The sequence below is a fragment of the Jatropha curcas genome, chromosome 6, assembly GCF_041381405.1.
Source record: "Jatropha curcas cultivar XTBG-Jc1 chromosome 6, XTBG_Jcur_1.0, whole genome shotgun sequence".
Taxonomy (NCBI): domain Eukaryota; kingdom Viridiplantae; phylum Streptophyta; class Magnoliopsida; order Malpighiales; family Euphorbiaceae; genus Jatropha; species Jatropha curcas.
The window spans coordinates 2,070,301-2,089,215 of record NC_143156.1 but is presented as its reverse complement, the minus strand read 5'-3'; the positions used below and the strand labels follow the sequence as shown (position 1 = coordinate 2,089,215).

Sequence of the window (18,915 nt, the reverse complement as noted above, 5' to 3'; positions counted from 1 at the left end):
ATGTGTGAAATTGCAGAATACAACAGATGTAGTGATTGAATCAAAATGCTTTACAATTATTCATCATTAATGATAAATCAATGGATGATATGTTCAAATAAATTATGGCTGGTTGGTATGTGGATGGCGCCAAGCCGGTTGTTTTGCAAGCCAACCATCGTGGTCGATAAACAAAGACCTGGAAAACTTGCTCATTTCTCTCTGGCCAAGCTGCTTCTTCACCCATGGAACTCTTCCAGAAGTGTTTGATCCAGGTCCTTTACAGTAGACCTCAGCATGCACAAAATTACCTCTGAACAAAGATGAACATTGGTTTTGAGGGATTAAATGCATGTTAGTATATTATGCAACCAACTAACGAAGTCCACTGAATTTTTGACCAACTAGATCACATATGATCAGTTTCGAATATGAGATTTTTGTTCTATTTAAATTGACTTACTGTTGTTCTGGGTAATACCAAGCATTCCATCCAGGAGGAAAAATAACTGCAGCAAATGTTGTTCCATCAAATATTACTCTTGAATAAGGACCATAAGCTCTGCCTAAGTAGTTTTTACCACTCCCAGAAACAATGCCTCCTCTAAACACGAAACCACTTGGATCTGTTGGAGAAAGTCTGCCCTGTGCTGTTATATAACCTGCTTGAATATATGGGGGTAGGCTCCCAGCAGTAGCATTGATTTTGCAATTCTACAATTAAATTGTTTCAAAAAAATTAGTTAATTAATACTCTAAATTTCTCGACACTATAAATAATTATCAGCAATATCACTTTTATTTGTGTTTTTTCTTAAAGCACAAATAACTTGAATTTTTTAATATATTAAAATTTTAGTACCTAGCCAATCAGGTGTGGTCTGATTGATCTTACTGTACCTTACATAAAATATAGAGAGCGAAAAGATTCAGAGTTTGAGTCTGCTATTTTAAATTTAGTGAAACAGAGGGTTACATTCTTTGGATGCAGTGGACCTATTATGTATCAGAAAAAGAAAAATTTTATTACCTCATAAATTGATTGGCCGTTTCCAAATATAAAGTCAATAGCACCTTCAATATAGCAACTGCGGAAATAATGGCGGCCTTGTGCATCCCAAAGAGTATCTTGCAAACCCACAAAACGACAACCATAAAAGGAAGTTTTGTCGCCAAAAATTGCTACTGCTACTGCTTGCTTTATCTCGCCATCAATCTTTCCCGTTAATGGACGATTATAAGAATTCTAAACATTCAAGAAAATTGAGTTTAAGTTTTATTTATATATTTTCAAAGAATTAGAGAACAAAAGATATTAATATCACTTAATTGCTATTTTGGCTTTTCACTTTTTGGTTAAGAAAAAAAGTTTTGTTATTTTGGATTAATGCATGATTTTTGAGAATCAATTTTGAGGTTTTTGATCAGATTTTTTTTTCCACAACTCAACAAATAATTCCCTATTTCTAGAAAATAATTTGTCTTTGGAAATAAAATGTTTTCCTTTAAATATATATTCCAAATAACTCATATCCTGTTGTTTGATTAAATATTGAAAATTAGTTAAAAAGTATTAAAATGTTGAACTTATAAGTCCATAAAAATACTTTCAATCGCAGAAAATTTGTAATTAAAAATTTATTGTTAAATATGAGAAAAACTGCATAAAAAGTAATAAATTGTTACAGTTTTCAGTAACCAGTGATGATAGCCGAAATTGGCAAGTAACTAACTGGCAGCTACTGATGATTAATAAAATAAAAAATATATTTACAAGGTCATAAGAAATTTGTCAAAGTCCAAAAGATGGTTTTCTCTCCTTAAAATGAGAAGTCATTTTCCTAAATTGACTTAGTTTTTCTTTGTCTAAGAATAAATAAATTAAGCTAAAAAGAAACATGAACTTAGGGATCAAGAACGAAGCCAAGAGCTCTGAAAAAGAAAAGAACTATAAACTGAAACTAGTATCCCAAACAAACCTGAAACGTAAAACCCTTTACAGCAATATTTTCTGCATAAGAGAAGAAAGTAGCACTCGTATTTGTTTGTTCATGTCCATTATAATATACTATTGTATCATGACGTCCAGATCCTTCAAGATAAATACAAGTTTTCTCCGGTGGAATAATCACCTTCTCCCTGCATGCAAATTAGCATAATTTGTCAGTCACGAAAACCTGGAACGAGATCAGCCTCATACCCGAAAAAGATCCGGTGATACTCGTCGGAAAACCCGATCGATATATTGATATTACTTACATGTAAAGACCAGGACTCACATGGATTCTAGTCCAATAATCTTTGTTGGGAAGAATTGAATCAATAGCTCCTTGAATTGTTTTGAGCTGTTCTTTTCCAGATCTTCCAACAGTAATTGTGTACTTAATAGTTTTTGACTCTTCACTTTCATATTTACACTCTACAGCTCCACTTACTCCTAAATAAAGGTTTAACCATATGATCAAGAAAATAATCCATGGTTGCTGCATGCTTTTGATGATTATATTGTGTTTATGTATGTAGAGGATATTTCTGCTTTTATATTTTGTATAATTTGAAAAGAAAACGCTAAATCAGACAAAATGGAATGCTTAGATTTATAGGAAGGAACAATCAAGAATTAACTGTTGCTTAGAAAATATTTACTTTTAGAGGATAACCCTACAAATGGAAATAATGGAATTTTTATTACTTGACAATAATTTCTTTTCGTGAATATTATAAACACGACTGTTACGATTAAGTAATTGAATTTAATTGAATTAAGGAGATATTTGGTTCAATTAATTAAACATTTAACTTTTGATTAATAGAGTTTTTTGGAAGATTAATGCTGATATTTTATTTTTGTTTATATTATATAATGTAGTAGTTTGACTATTATTGTTGATAAAAAAGAATATTAAATAATGATAAAATGATAAAATTTACATATTATTCACTCTTAAAAAGAAGTAATAAAATAATAATTTAGGACAAATGAGAAAGAAAGATATGACAAAAATTATTAAACGGAGGGAGTAAAATTTATAATTCAAGACTTTGGAATATAACGATAAAAATATTAACAGTATACAATATTATTTGAATTCTTATAAATAATATAATAAAATTACAAATTGGGTATAATGCATAGGTACATAGTTAGTTAATAATTAATTTTGTGCTAATAAGGAAAGTGCCACTAATATATATATACATATATATATATATATATAAGTCATGCATTCTAATTATAGTAAATGATCAGTCATATACTCTCACCAAATTTTCTTTTTAAAGAAAATAATCTTTAATTATCGTACATTATTCTATTATTTAATATGCATGTTTTTCAATAAATATATTACCATATATATAATGAATCAAATATAAGAATTCACAATTAATTTTTGATTGGTTAAATAAGAAACACGCAACAAATTTTAAGAATATGCCAATTCAGTTGCTTAATGATTTTATTTGTTACCTTATAGATAAAAATTTCATTCTTGACACCAAAACTAATCTGTAATTTTCTAATAGTCTCAATTGATTTTTGATCAAATAAAAAAATGAATTTAAATATTGCGTGTGTGTCTGTGATGCACGAATACACGAGAGGCTTGATGTTTCAGCTTTTCGGAAATGTTTCAAAAACGAAAACATTCGAAAACATGTCGGATCTGTTTCCGTAAATACTGAAAATCAGAAACCCGTTATCTCTTCCTGGAAACGTTTCTTGTATTAAAAAAAAAAAAAAATTTCAAATCCAATCAAATTTAGATGATTTGCAAATCTTATTTAAGAAAAGACAAATAATCCTACTTTTAATTTCAATATTCAAACTTCAAATTTGACAGAATTTCATTATTTTTTTCCATTTTTTTTTTCCATTTTGACATTTGAATATTTTGTTTTCTTTTTTTCTTTATTGAGTAGAACTTATGAATTGATTGTCCTTTAAAACTTTTAAATGTACTCTTTTTAAATTATTTTATATTTATTCCTATGTTTTTAAATTTATAAATAAACCTCATATATTTTTTTATATTTACGCGTTCCTCATGTTTCCATTTCCTATATTTTTTGAAAATATCATTTCCTATATTTTTTGAAAATATCATTTTCTTGTATCGTTTCGCATTTTCCCATTTTGCCATTTCTGCGTCAGTGCATCATGGGTGTGCGTGTGGATATATATATATATATATATATATATATATATATATATATATATATATATATCTATTTTCCTGATGTCAAATCAACTACTAATACATTATATATGAAGCCAAACACCATCATCCATTTTAAAGTTTATTATATTTAATTAATTATGTGTATATAATTCAAGCGTGCAAACTGATTATAGTCAATCATCAGCCATTCGTATTAGGTAATAGAGAACACTTCCAAATAATTAAACTATCAAATCAAATCGATTTGGTTTATTTTTAAATGGTTTTTGTTTTCATTTTAACTTTTCAACGGAGAAAATCGGAATCATCTTAGTTAAATCCAAATGTGCTCAAAATTAGGGTTGGGAGAAACACAAACCTCTAGTATAAGGGTTAAGAGCAACTTAATATTTCGCAAAGGATAATAAAACTTGTCTAGACCTAACCTACGAATCATCTATGATTTTCTAAAATTTATTTAGTTTAGTCCATATATTATAAACTCAATCTAATTAAATCATTCTTTTCTGTAAATAAGTTTATTTGCTACCTTATTCATCACAACAGTTACCTTTCATGAAACACTAATTAAATTGATAGCAGCTAGAATAATTAACAACTATAAAACATCTAATTTTACCTAACAAACTCTAATAGTCTTAATCAAATAGATAAAACTTACCTGTACCTCAATCCGTCGTCCATGTGAGTCTCATCTCACTTTTCGAGGCGGAAATCATGTAAATGGAAAACATTCTTTAATATATAATATGAATGATTTTTTGCAGTTTGCAGCATCTTAAAACAAAATTTACCCTTTAAAAGCAACGATATATATAACAGATATCTTTATTTCTGCTGATTTAGAAAGGGAAAGAGAGAGAGAGGGGATCCCTTTCCCGATTACATTTAAACATCAAACCAGAGCTTTTCTTGATGCCAACTCAAGAACTAAGATATATTACGTACGACCCTAAAAGTTCAAGCCTCGACACCATCATCTATTAAAGTAAAAACAGAATTAGAATCTGTCAAAAACAACTTGAGTAGTTCTCCAAGAAAATCTTGATAATTGCATGAAAGAATAGAAACCATGTCGCAGTAGAGATCATGCTTGCCCATATGACCTTTCTTGTATAAGTTCCATCCATGGAGGAAGTCTTTGTACACATATCCATCTCCATGGCTTTCAAGGCGCTCTTTTATCTTGTTAACCAAACTGATCTCTTCTTGACTGCAAAATTCCTCAAGAAGAGCCAATTCTTTCTTCATTTCGGTCTGTCCTTCTTGTTGCTTCATAATTGTTTCTTGAACTTCCGGTGTTCTTGAAGTGCTCTCTTCGCTGTCGTTAGGCTATATAGAGCCTTAAGCTCGTTTCTGCTAAAAGCTTATATAGGATGGGACATATAGGCGGTTTACTTGTTTAAATCGGTGTTGGAATCTTTTATGTGAAGGAAAAGGAAATTATAAAGAAAACCCTAATAATTAATTTATTCTGCGAATATATATCTTGTTGGTTAAGTTTAAAATTCTATATTATAGAGTTAGACTATAAGAGAAATATTAATTTTTCAATAATATTCTTTTAAATAAAATATAACCACAAATTTGATTTTACTCTTGTAGCATATAGTGGTCAGAGTTCGAAATTTAAATTATAATAATTTTATTTCTTTTAAAAATTTTTTCAAGTGTAGAGAAAATACGGAAAAAAAATACCCATAGAGATTGATTTGAGTGGAAAGAGCTCAAATATTTTAAATAAGACGCCTGAGTGTTCAATATTTATATATAGTTAGAAATAAATGAATTAATTTTGCACAAATAAAATAATATCGATACAATCTTTAATGCAAAATCAATAAATAAATAATAGAAAATTTTGGACCATAGCAACTTTGAAATTGTCAATTTCAATGTCATGAAAACTGTGTCTTCTAAGAGTATTGTTTTAGGTATATGATATAATTAAGGACCTAATTTGGTACGTTTGACATATTTTAATTGGATCCAACGCATATAGTGCTGTATATATAATTTTTTATTTATTCTTTGAAAGTAATGTGTTTTAAAAAATTGTTTGGATTTTCTATTAGCCCTAAACCAAGGCTAGTTTGATTGTCTCTTTTTGTCTACGAGGCATGGGTAATGCCACATCCCAACAAAACTTAAGTGTTTTATAATTTATTTACTATCACATAAATCATCAAAATACTATTTTTTTTTTTTTTTACAAATATTTCTACGCTCGGATCTACAGTGATATTCAGATTAAATCTCATATTTGTAAGCAATTTTATCAATAAAATAAATGATATTTAAGTATATACTGCATTTATAAAAAAAAAAATCCATATTTTTTAAATGAAAATACCAATTGATGGTACGTTGCATTTATAAAAAAAATCCATATTTAACAACAATTAACTAAATGATAAAATATACTTTAAAAAAAAAAAAACTAAATGATAAAATAGCAATTGACTATGAGTTACCAACTACTAATCATCATTATTTTTTTTTTTTTATTTTGAGAGGATGAAAAAATTATTAATATTAGTCTACTACTAATAGTTGAATCAAAGGAATCTTTAAAATAGTTGATCACTATAGTTTAGATCATGGGTTCGATTCGATTATCTGCAACACAAATTCTCTCCGGGCCATCCCCTTTGCCTCCGAAGCGAGTGGAAATTAATCAGAATTATGAACCGTTAAACAGACACGGGTCTGAATAGCTTGTGCAAATATTAAAAAAAAATCTTTAAAATAGTTTCACTTTCACATATTTATATGAATTAATAGTCAATATAATATATATGTAACGACAGAAGCAAGGGAATGATTTGCCTAAGGGATCTTTTTTTATCTTAGCATGTTAAGACCCGTTATTCCTATCCTATTATATATGTATCCTATTTCTATTACCAAACAGCTGATTCAATAGCTGCATTGGTGTAAAAAAGAAGAGGGGCTTATTCTTGCAAAGCATAACTTTAGAGCATCAGATTCATTCTGACCTGTGATATGTTTATTCCCCACAAGGGTTATATAGCATCCCAGACCGGAAATTCCTTATCCATAAAAGGTTATAGGAGGCGAAATCTAGCTCCATATATATATATATATACATATATATATACACACACACACTATCAATTTTAGGTATTTCATACTAAATGCATACATTAATAATTTTATGGTAACATCAATTTTAACTTTGTCCATACCTCAATTTATAAAATTGCATTTTTTAAAAAATATTTCAACTCGTGATTAATTTATACTGATAGAAAATAGATAGGCATTCAAAATAAGTACAGGTTTGAGCATCATCGACTAATTCCTTATAAATTTCAATTTTCATCGATATGAACAACAATTCAACATCGACAAATTGGATTGACTAAAATAAAAATGTCACAAGTATAAAATAAAGAAATATACGGATAAAAAATCACTTTAATTTATAAAATTAAATTAATTAAAAACTTATATGATAATTGAAAAATGTAATAAATTATTATTCGAAAAGTTGTTCTAAATGTGTATGAATATTATCAAATTTGTAATTTTAGAGACATGATAGTTCTTCGGTGAGATTTAAGGTGTCATAAATTATTTTTTTATAAAGTCTAGAGGCAAATTTACGTATTTGGCCTTCAATAACATAACATATATTTCTTGGTAGTATTCTTCATGGGCTTATCAACCAAGAAACTATCCTCTATTTGTGGGCTGTATAGGCCACCTTGGTTGATTGTAGGCCCAATTAGCCCACATATTTTTTTCTTTTCTTTGCTCCTCCTCCTTTCTCGCGTCTCTGTATCGTGTTCTGGGGCGCGCACTGCTGGACACACTTCTAAGCTTAAACCAAAGTTTTGAGTGAGTCGAATCCCTAAAAATGAGTTCACTCGCTATTAGGTTAGCTAAGCTCTTGAGAGTTTCTTCTTCCACAACGCCTAGTTCTCCTGCAGGTCATCTTTCTCCTCTTTTATATGTATGAGCGTGTATGCGTGTGCGTGCTTGTTATTTTTATGTATAAATGATTATGTGAGTTAAAAATTATATATATATTCATATTGTTGATACAAGGCATGTTTTAACTGCAAGTATTGATCATTTTTGTTCCTAGACATTTTATCGAATAGTTGGTGGATATATTGAAATGGGTGTTTTTGGGTGGATAATTTGATTTTTTTTTTTCCCCAATTTCCTCTGTGTTTGATTGCAGTGGTGGGTTTGCAACAAAGCTTGAGGTCATGGTACTCAACTATGTCTTCTGATGGAGAAAATGATGGTTTAAAAGATGATGAATTGGATAAGGACTTTGATGATATTCTTGGTGAAAACCCTGAGCTACAACTACAAGGTGTTGATCCCCGGAAAGGTTGGGATTTTCGCGGTGTCCACAAGGTATTTGATGTGAAGTCTTCAATTACTAAATGTTAATTTTTGAAATTTTTTTACTATTCTGGATTTTGGACTATATAGCATTCCATTGTAGATTCGTATACAAGTGTTGAATAGGATGCATTCACCGAAAGTATAAATTTTAGATAATTGACTGTGTTATACCTGTTATTTCTCTATGTCTGTCCAACTTCTTGTGATTTTATGCAGGCGATCATCTGTGGAAAAATTGGGCAAGCTCCTGTGCAGAAGATCTTGAGGAATGGCCGAACTCTAACCATATTTACTGTTGGGACTGGAGGCATGTTTGACCAAAGAATTGCAGGGGCAAAAGACTTGCCAAAACCTGCCCAGTGGCATCGAATTGCTGTGCATAATGAGGCACTTGGAGCTTATGCTGTTCAACAGCTTGCCAAAGAGTATATATCCATTTCTTAATTAAGTTTAACTCTTATTCTGCTAGAGATGGGCTAAATTTTCTTTGAATCTGGTCTTGTCTCACTAATGTATCTTTGGTGCAGTTCATCTGTTTATGTTGAGGGTGACATTGAAATTAGAGTCTACAACGACAGTATAAGTGGTCAAGTTAAAAACATTCCAGAGATCTGTGTTCGTCGTGATGGTCTGTATATTTGAATATGCAACCTAGCTCCGTCATTTTTTTGCTGCTTTTACTCAATGATGTGCCTCTTTTAAAGATTTTATGATAGTGTTGAATAAGTATTTTTGCTTCTGCTTCGATGATTTGTTTTTTCTGTTCTTAGCTGACATTGAATAAGGTTTTCTGTTTTTCCTTCTTGAATGATTCATTGTGAAATGCAAACATCGCTGATCCAGCCATAATTAGTTTCTGACTTGTGTTCCCAACATTTAACTTCTGGTGTAAAAGATATCATACTTATTTTCATAAAATGAAAACAAATTTGCTCTTAAAATCTTACTTCAAATTCATTTTGTTACTCGGGGAGTTCAACTCTGTAGCTTTGTGTCTTATTTCAAATAATGCTGGATTTCAAAGAGTGAGGACTGTCAATATCTGGAAAGATAATAGAGCGCTGAGCATAGTTATGAGACAGTTTTATATTAGACATTCTCTTAAAGATAGTTGTTGTTGTTCTCATTTATTTTTGTTGGGGACAGGGTGGGTATTGAAAGGGTTGATGGAGAATAAAATTTATCTTAAAAAGATAATCACATGGGTATCCCTAACATTTGTTGCCCTGTTATTTGCATTTTGCAGGGAAAGTTCACCTTATAACAAGTGGAAAAACCATCAATGATATTTCACTTGAGGATTTACGTAAGTTTTATTTCTCTCTTCCATTTACCAACACGACCTACAATGTGGCATATCCAAATTAATGACACTTTAATAGGGCTATGGTTATACTTGAGGCATATTACTTGTTCCAGTTTACAGTTATTTTTTAGCTAAAATAAAAAGTAAATTTTTTTTTCATCACCTTAATCTTGTAAATGGCATTTCTTTTTGCAGGGGAGGGACTGTTTAGCTGAGAGTTGTATATTGCAGAAATCTTAAGTTGGAAATAAATCGCAGCTAGATCCTCTAAATTTTGTAAGAACTAGACATTCTTCCGGCTAGGGTGACGAATTGGTTTAATTGTTTCAGTGTTTCTATCCATGATTTTGCTGTTATAGTCAGTGTTTATTCTATGATCCGTGTGTGTATTTATGGGTGGGTGGGGATCGTGTAGACAATTATTTATTTTTCATTTGGTCCATGTTATGCAACATAACAGGTGAATAGTTCCTCCACTTCTTTAGAGCTCTCTGTATTAGGATTTGAATATGAGATTAATTGAATTCGAAGAACCATTGCAGTGTTCATTTGGGGTTATAATTATTTTTTTAATAAAAAGAAAAAGATAAAGCAACTAAATGATTTTATTGCTCTTCGCAAAGTAAATGTAAAGTTGAAGTAATAAATTACTCCTTTACATGGATAGTCCTGCTTTTATAATTCTAATGTATTATTTCTAATTGAGAGCAACTCATTAACTACATTACTTATGTCCATTCTATCTCGAGGAGACTCTGTTGAACATGAAACCCCAACTCTGATCATGCCAATTAGGCATTCAACTTTTTTGTAGTGATCATTCCTTGCTTCTATTACACCTTCATCTTCTCGTAAGAGAACTGGGTCTACGATCTCCAACACATTATCAGATAATGCCATTCTAGCAAAATTGTGTAGGGTAAGACCTTCTGCAAAAATATCAGCAGTAGGTTTTTTTCCTGTCACCATTTCCAATAAAAGGATCCCATAGCTATAAACATCTCCGCTTGTTGATGGTCGACTCCCTAAGCCATATTCTAAACGATTGACAAAAAATTTTTAGAAAAAAGTAAAAAAACAACTTTTACTGTAATATATAAATATGAATTCTGTATCTATCAAATAGGAGGATAATAATTACCAGGAGCTGTGTAGCCAATTGTTCCTCTTGCACCAATAGAACTACTTTGAACTGGATTCATTAGCTGAGGGAGAAATTTTGCTAGACCAAAATCTCCAATGTGCGCAACCATGTCGTTGTCAAGAAGAATGTTGCTTGGCTTTAGATCACAATGAATGATTGGCTCGTGGCAACCGCAATGAAGATAATCTAGTGCATTCGCAACATCTATGGCGATGTTCATTCTTTGAAGAAGGTTTAGACTTGGCTGTTCAATCGGCTCAGTAGACATTTCTGAACTTGGATGCAACCAATTTTCAAGGTTTCCATTTGGCATATACTCATAAATCAGTGCTTTAAAATCATTTCCTTGAAAATCAATACTTGAGCAAGAAGTTATGATTTGCACAAGATTTCTATGACGTACGTTTTGCAGGACATTGCATTCAGCCATAAAACTCTTTGCAGCACCTTGTTGTTGAAGGTTGATTACTTTTACTGCAACGAATCCTCCATTCTCTTTAAGATTTCCTTTATAGACAGTGCCAAAGCTTCCGACACCAAGTAAGTTCTCTAAAGAGAACCCATTAGTTGCCTTTAGAATCTTCTCATATGAAAGATTTACAAATGCTTTTCCCGGTATGTTGTTAGAAAGTCTCTCTTTGCTGTTCTTCTTTCTAAATTTATAGTGTAATAAGATTAACAAGATGGTCAAACAAAAAACACCTGCGACTGCAATTGTAACAAATTTGACAATGTCTAGTTTTCTTCTCTTAGATTCTTGATTTATGCATCTTGGTAGCTTGAGTTCTGGTATGCCTCCACATAACCTATTGTTACCTTCAACAAATATTGCACTTCCATTGGCAAAAACACCTTTGATTGGAACCTCTCCTTCAAAGTAGTTAAAAGACAAATTCAAATGTTCTAATGACAACGTCTCTAGATATTTAGGAAATTTACCTGATAAATTGTTTCGAGATAGGTCCAAGATTCGAAGACCTCTCAAAGAAGCAAATGGTGAGGGTAATGTACCTTCAAAATTATTACCATCCATGTATAGGATTTCAAGGCTCTGGCACTGAGCTAGTTCATTTGGAATTTTGCCAGTCAAGTTGTTTTCTGAAACATAGAATTCATACAAATTGAACAACTTGCCAATTTCTGAAGGAAGTGTTCCTTCAAGATTGTTTAGAGATAAATCTACTGTAACTAACATTGTAGAGATAGAAAAAAGTTGTTTAGGAATGGAACCAATGAAATTGCTTCCAGAAAGATCCAAGAATAACAACTTATGCCAATTAAGATTAGAAGGGATTGCACTATGAAAATTGTTTTCACCCAATTGAAGCGAAATCAATGATGATAGGTTGCCTATGGATGATGGAACTGGTCCTGATAATCTATTATGATCAAGATATATCCTTTGTATCTTTTCAAGAGTACCAATCTCCGCCGGAATAATACCTGAAATTTGGTTAAATTGTATACTCATTGTTGTTAAGCTAGCAAGAGTAAAAAACCATTGGGGAAGCTCTCCATATATTTGGTTATTCCCAATCGACAGAAAATTGAGAGATGATAGATTAGCCTTTGAATTCGGCAAAACCCCCTTTAGCCTACTACTAGACAACTCAATAGCACTCAAATGGCTGCAATTGAGCAAAGAAGCAATAAAGTTCAAATCATCGACACCTTCTTCAGTTCCCAGATTATTTCTACCCATGCTTAAAAAAAGTAGTCTTTGTAGGCCTCCAAAGTCCACTTCTACTTTTCCAGTGAAGCTGTTTTCTCCTACATCGATATTCTCAAGTTTGGTAGCATTTGATAATGAAACAGGAATAGGACCACTAAAACTGTTTCCCCATATCCGTAGTTCATGAAGTTGAGGAAGAAGAGTACCAATATTTGATGGAATACTTCCATGAAACTGATTTTCATATGCGTAAAATTCAGTGATGGTTGAAATATTATAAATAGATGGAGGAATTATACCTGAGAGTTTATTCCCGGCAATTATAAACTGTGACAAGTGCTTGAGTTGGCCAAGGGTATCAGGAACTGTTCCAATCAAGGAATTTCTTCGTACAGAGAAGCCTTCCAACGAGGTAAGATTGCCAATGGAAGGCGGAATAGGTCCATTCAAATTATTATAAAAAATATAAAGATTAATAAGCTTAGACAACTTGGAAAGCTGAGATGGAATCTTCCCTGTTAGCTTGTTGCGCGATAATCGAAGAAACAGAAGATTAGAGCAATTGGACAAGTCATGTGGGATTTCCCCTTCAATGGAGTTGTTGCCAAGGTTTAAAACTTGCAGCCTGAACAAATGTCCTAACTCAGGTGGGATTTCACCTTGCAATGTGTTGTTTTGAAGACTAATCTCCCTAAGGAAGCTCATGTTTCCTATATAAGGAGACAAAGAACCCACTAACCCTTTTGATTGAAGATCAAGAATGGTGACTCTTCTGTGTTTGCGGGCGCATGTGATTCCTTCCCAGTTGCAGAAATGGAGTGAATCATTCCATGAGCTCATCAGATTTTGAGGGTCATGAACAATATTGGACTTGAACTGTAACAAGGCAAGATAATCTGTCTCATTCCCTCCAGTGGAGACAGTTTGGAGGCTCAGCTGCAGTAGAAGGAGGTAGATGATGATGCATTTTAAAGAAAAAGCAACAACCAGTGTACTTAAGCTCATCATTTCAGAACAAGCTGGTTAACTGGTTTTTGTTTTTCCTTATCTAATCTAATCTATGATTTAACAACATTAATTTTCCAATCTTTTATATGGACAAGTAAGTCAAAATTGTCACCATCAACGTGTCTCTAATAGCGTAAGGGTGTCCAAAATTTATTGATAGTTAGGTTAAAAGTATTTGCAATTGCGTCACGCACTAGAGTCTGGTCAATTTGCACTTCAAATTCAATACAGCCAGCCACATTTTTTATTTTTTATAGTAAAGGAGATCATAATATTATATTAAATCATAAGCAATCAGATCTTCAATACATGGAAACAAGGATTGATTGTCTTTTAGTTGGAATTCAAATCGGATTCGATAACTCAATATAGAATTCACATGTTAAAATTTGATTTAGTTATGTTAAATTGAAAGAAAGAAGCAACGGCAGTTGAGCTAGACTTACATGGGATTTGTACATTGGATTTAAAAAATTAAGCTCTTCATTGGACTGTTTAAGTAGTTAAGCTTGAACCAGCAAAATCTATGTAAAAAGGTTTAATGTGCAGTAATATATACTTACGATGAAAAGAAAAAAAAAATTATCAAATAGATTAACAACCTCAAAGGTTACAGAAAGCTTCACCATCCAAATTACAAGAAAATCCAAATGAAACTGCTCCTTTAGCTGCTTTCACTTGTTCAGATTTCAGCTTCATGATTCTACAATAAGTTAATTAATTAATTAAAAAAAAAGGAAATACATAAGTTTATGTAGTAGACTTAATTGTTATAACCAGATGAAGAAATTAATTTAGATGACTTCTAATTTTTATCAACAGCTTTCCAAAACCATATTCTTATTTCTGATTTTTTGTAGAATAATTTGGATAAACAAATTCTCCCCTGCTTTCAGGTTCCAGAAGCCATTTTTATCATTCTTCACAAACATTTTGGAAAGTCAAAGTAAAGTATAAATTGGAAGTGATAAATTACTTACTTCTATGCATGGAAGGCTCTGTTTTTCTAATTCGCACATAATTATTTCTAATTGAAAGCAACTCGCTGACTGCAGTACCCATGTCCATTCTATCTTGAGGAGACTCCATAGAACATGAAACCCCAACCTTAATTATGCCAATTAGGCATTCAACTTTCCTTCCTTCCATTACACCTTCATCTTCTTGCAAGAGTGCTGGGTCTGCAATCTCCAACACATTATCAGGTAATGCCATTCTAGCAAAACTGTGAAGGTTAAGACCTTCTGCAAAAATATCATCAGTAGGTTTCTTTCCTGTCATCATCTCCAACAAAAGGATTCCATAGCTATAAACATCTCCACTTCTTGACAGCTCACTTCCTAAGCCATATTCTTAAAAAATTGACAAAATTAAAAAAAAAAAAAAAGTAAGAAAACAGTGTTGACACTGAATAAGTAAATATAGATTATGTATATATCAAACGTGAGGGAGAAATATTAATCACCTGGAGCGGCATAGCCAATTGTTCCTCTTACACCAAGAGAACTGCTTTGAACTGGATTCATGATCTGAGGGAGAAATTTTGCCAGACCGAAATCTCCAATGTGAGCAACCATGTCATTGTCAAGAAGAATGTTGCTTGGCTTTAGATCACAATGAATGATTGGCTCCTGGCAACCGTTGTGAAGATAATCCAGTGCATTCCCCACATCAATTACAATGTCCATTCTTTGAACAAGATTTAGACTCGGTTGCTCATTTGCCTCAATATACATTTCTGAACTTGGATGCAACCACTTTTCAAGGTTCCCATTTGGCATATACTCAAAAATAAGTGCTTTAAAATCATTTCCTTGAAAATCTATACTCGAGCAAGAAGTTATGATTGGCACAAGATTTCTATGACGTATGTTTTGCAAGACTTTGCATTCAGCCATAAAACTCTTTACACCACCTTGTTGTTGAAGATTAATTACTTTTATTGCAATCAGTGCTCCGTTCTCCTCAAGATTTCCTTTATAGACAGCACCAAAGCTTCCGACACCAAGTAAGTTCTCTGAAGAGAACCCATTAGTTGCCTTCAGAATCCTGTTATACGAAAGGCTTTGAAACGATTTTAATAGCATGTCGGGAGGTCTCTCTTTGGTGTTCTTTTTAAATTTACAATACAAGAAGATTAACAAGATGATCAAACACAAAACACCTGATACTGGAATTGTAACAAGTTTGACAACATCTAGTTTTATTCTCTTTGTTTCTTGATTTACGCATCTTGGCAACTTGAGTTCTGGTATGCCTCCGCATATCCTGTTGTTGCCTTCAACAAATATTGCGCTTGCATTGGCAAAAACACCTTTGATTGGAATCTCACCCTCAAAATTGTTAAAAGACAAATTCAGATATTCCAATGAAAATTTCTCTAGATATTCAGGAATTTTGCCTGATAAATTGTTTCTAGACAAGTCCAACACTCGAAGACCTCTCAAAGAAGCAAATGATAAAGGTAGTGTGCCTTGAAATTTATTACCATCCATGTATAGGTTCACAAGGCTCTTGCACTGACCTAGTTCATTTGGAATTTCGCCAGTCAAGTTGCTTTCTGAAGCATACAAGTCATTCAGATTTAATAAATTGCCAATTTCTGAAGGAAGAGTTCCTTCAAAGTTGTTTAGTGATAAACTTAGTGATACTAACTTGGTAGGGATGGAAAACAGTTGTTTAGGAATGGAACCAATGAAGTTGCTTCCAGCAAGATTCAAGAATAACATGTTATGCCAGTCAAGACCAGAAGGGATTGCACTATGAAAATTGTTATTATGCAAATGAAGCCTAATCAATGATGATAGGTTGCCTATGGATGATGGAACTGGTCCTGATAATCTATTATGATCAAGAGTTAGCCATTGCAATTTTTCAAGATTACCAATCTCCATGGGAATAGTACCTGTAATTTGGTTAACTTGTATAATCATTGTTGTTAAGCTAACAAGAGTAAAAAGCCAGTGAGGAAGTGTTCCATATATTTGATTATGCCCAATTATTAGAAATTGGAGAGATGAAGATAGATTAGCTTTCGAATTCGGCAAAATTCCCTTTAGCCTATTATGCTGCAGATCTAATACACTCAAATGGCTATGATTGAGCAAAGAGGTAATAAAATTCAAATCATCACCTTCTTTGCTTCCAAGACTGTTTCCACCCAACGATAAGAAACTAAGTAAAGGTATGGCTTCAAAGTGAACATCTACTTTTCCAATGAAGTTGTTAAGTGATAAATCGATCTCCTCGAGTTTCGTAGCATTTGATAACGAAACCGGAAGGGAACCACTAAAATTGTTTCCCCATATTTGTATGAACTGAAGTTGAGGAAGGAGAAGGCCAATATTTGATGGAATACTTCCATGAAGTAGATTCTCGTACACAGAAAAACCGGTGATGGTTGAAATATTATAAATGGCAGGAGGAATCACACCTGCGAGTTTATTTGTTGAAATATCAAAAATTGACAAACGCTTGAGCTGGCCAAGGGTGTCAGGAATAGTTCCAATCAAGAAATTTCCTGCTGCACCTAAGATTTCCAATGAGGTAAGATTGCCCAAGGAAGGAGGAATGGTTCCATTCAAATAATTTTTGTGAATAAAAAGGGCAGTAAGTTTAGACAAACTGGAAAGCTGAAATGGAATACTTCCTGCTAGTTTGTTGCGCGGTAACGCAAGACCCTGAAGATTAGAGCAGTTGGACAACTCAACTGGGATTTTCCCTTCAATGGAGTTGTTGCCAAGATCTAGAATTTGAAGCCTGAACAAGTAGCCTAATTCAGGTGGGATTTCACCTTGCAATTCGTTGTTTGGAAGGCTAAGCTTCCTAAGGAAACTCATGTTTCCTACGTAAGGAGACAGAGAACCAACTAACCCTTTAGATCGAAGATGAAGAACGGTCACTCTTCTATGTTTGCGGCCACATTTGATTCCTTCCCAATTGCAGAAATGGAGTGAATCATTCCAGGAGCTCATCAGATTTTGAGGGTCATGCATATTTGCCTTGAACTGTAACAAGGCTAGATAATCTGTCTCATTCCCTCCAATGGAGAGAGTTTGGCGGCTCAGCTGCACCAGCAGGAGGTAGAAGATTATGCATTTTAAAGAAAAAGCAACAGCAAATTTACTGAAGCTCGTCATTTCAGAACAAGATTAGCTGCTTTAGTTTTTTTCCTTTCTCTGTGTCTTCGGTTGGCACTTATATAAAAGTTGAGCAGTGATACATGGAACAATTCCTACCGGGGTATATTTTGTAATTATTGGTGTCCATGGTAGATTTTAAGTGAGCCAGCCAAGGGCAGGGATAAAGCAGACAATTACCTTCCCTTAGTTATTGAAAAGGGACTGAAATAAGACCGAGGATCATACAACGAGGTAATTTATTGTGTAATTCTCTCCCTGACTTATTAAATTTGTGAAAATAAAATATTTAAACTCGAGATTTTTCACTCTATGAGAGTAATTTATTGTGTAATTCTCTCTCTGGCTTACCAAATTTATGAAAATAAAAGATTTGAACTCGAAATCTCTCGCTCTGATAACTTTTACAACATGATATAAGAAGATTACTTGTAATTATTTCTATATTTCTATTAATTATAATAAAATATATATTACAAGTGTCAAATAATTTTACTATTCTAGTATAAAAATATCATTTTGGAAAAATTATAATTATACGGTTTTGTTTTGTTAAAAAGAACTAATTTACCCTTATATTTCTTTTTAAAATAACTACGTTCTCATATTTTCGATCCTTTAAACTACGTACCTATTCCGTCTATTTTTTTCACTTTCAAACAATAAATCAATGTAGACTGTGTCAACGTCTAAAGAGAGAAAGTAAATGTGTATAAAAATATCATTGAGAGATTATAATCTCCACCACCAGTTAAATCTTTAGCGGTAGATATTAGATAAGAATGGATGGTTAAGATTTAGAAAACACAAGGGCCGTTGGATTGAAGCAGATGATTTTGTAGAGCTTCCACGTACATCGTGTTTGAGCTCCGGCTAACGTTCTTAAATAATACCTTGCCTCTGGCCTTCTTTTATTCTTTGTTTATTTTTTTGAACTGACCAGAAAAATCGGTGATGGATCTGCAGTTGATTTAAGTGAAATGATTGTCCGGCTGCAGTGATGCTCCGGCAAGGCACAAGAGGCAGAAATATCTATAGTTAAGTTGGGTTCAGTACAAAATTGATTTTGTCTTAAAGTCGTTGATGTCATTTCATAGCAA

At 32.5% G+C, this 18,915-nt stretch overlaps 4 protein-coding genes across 6 annotated transcripts; 1 reads left to right on the top strand and 3 right to left on the bottom strand.

The window, feature by feature from the left end:
- Positions 1-96: 96 nt before the first annotated feature.
- On the bottom strand, positions 97-2,498 carry LOC105633358 (putative pectinesterase 52). The gene is made up of 5 exons (XM_012215937.4): positions 2,239-2,498; positions 1,959-2,118; positions 1,010-1,225; positions 443-693; positions 97-292 (listed from the first exon to the last, which is right to left on the bottom strand). The coding sequence occupies exons 1-5, from the start codon at positions 2,466-2,468 to the stop codon at positions 103-105; spliced, it is 1,047 nt and encodes a 348-aa protein (XP_012071327.3). The 5' UTR covers positions 2,469-2,498; the 3' UTR covers positions 97-102.
- Positions 2,499-7,954: 5,456 nt separating this feature from the next.
- Positions 7,955-10,400, top strand: MTSSB (mitochondrially targeted single-stranded DNA binding protein). The gene is made up of 6 exons (XM_012215938.4): positions 7,955-8,116; positions 8,374-8,555; positions 8,763-8,971; positions 9,074-9,174; positions 9,793-9,852; positions 10,048-10,400. Exons 1-6 carry the CDS (start codon positions 8,044-8,046, stop codon positions 10,065-10,067), a joined length of 645 nt encoding a protein of 214 aa, XP_012071328.1. The 5' UTR covers positions 7,955-8,043; the 3' UTR covers positions 10,068-10,400.
- Positions 10,401-10,439: 39 nt separating this feature from the next.
- On the bottom strand, positions 10,440-14,003 carry LOC105633415 (putative LRR receptor-like serine/threonine-protein kinase At3g47570). 3 transcript variants are annotated; one of them, XM_037641489.2, is made up of 3 exons: positions 11,936-14,003; positions 10,994-11,812; positions 10,440-10,889 (listed from the first exon to the last, which is right to left on the bottom strand). In XM_037641489.2, the coding sequence occupies exons 1-3, from the start codon at positions 13,674-13,676 to the stop codon at positions 10,528-10,530; spliced, it is 2,922 nt and encodes a 973-aa protein (XP_037497417.1). In that variant the 5' UTR covers positions 13,677-14,003; the 3' UTR covers positions 10,440-10,527. The 3 variants fall into 3 exon arrangements, with proteins under 3 accessions (XP_037497417.1, XP_089578937.1, XP_037497416.1); XM_089722811.1 differs by having other exon boundaries at positions 10,994-12,094; positions 12,968-13,776; XM_037641488.2 differs by having other exon boundaries at positions 10,994-14,003.
- Positions 14,004-14,241: 238 nt separating this feature from the next.
- On the bottom strand, positions 14,242-17,996 carry LOC149495233 (putative receptor-like protein kinase At3g47110). Its single transcript, XM_089722810.1, has 3 exons — positions 15,142-17,996; positions 14,657-15,028; positions 14,242-14,379 (listed from the first exon to the last, which is right to left on the bottom strand). Exons 1-3 carry the CDS (start codon positions 17,813-17,815, stop codon positions 14,372-14,374), a joined length of 3,054 nt encoding a protein of 1,017 aa, XP_089578936.1. The 5' UTR covers positions 17,816-17,996; the 3' UTR covers positions 14,242-14,371.
- Positions 17,997-18,915: the final 919 nt, after the last annotated feature.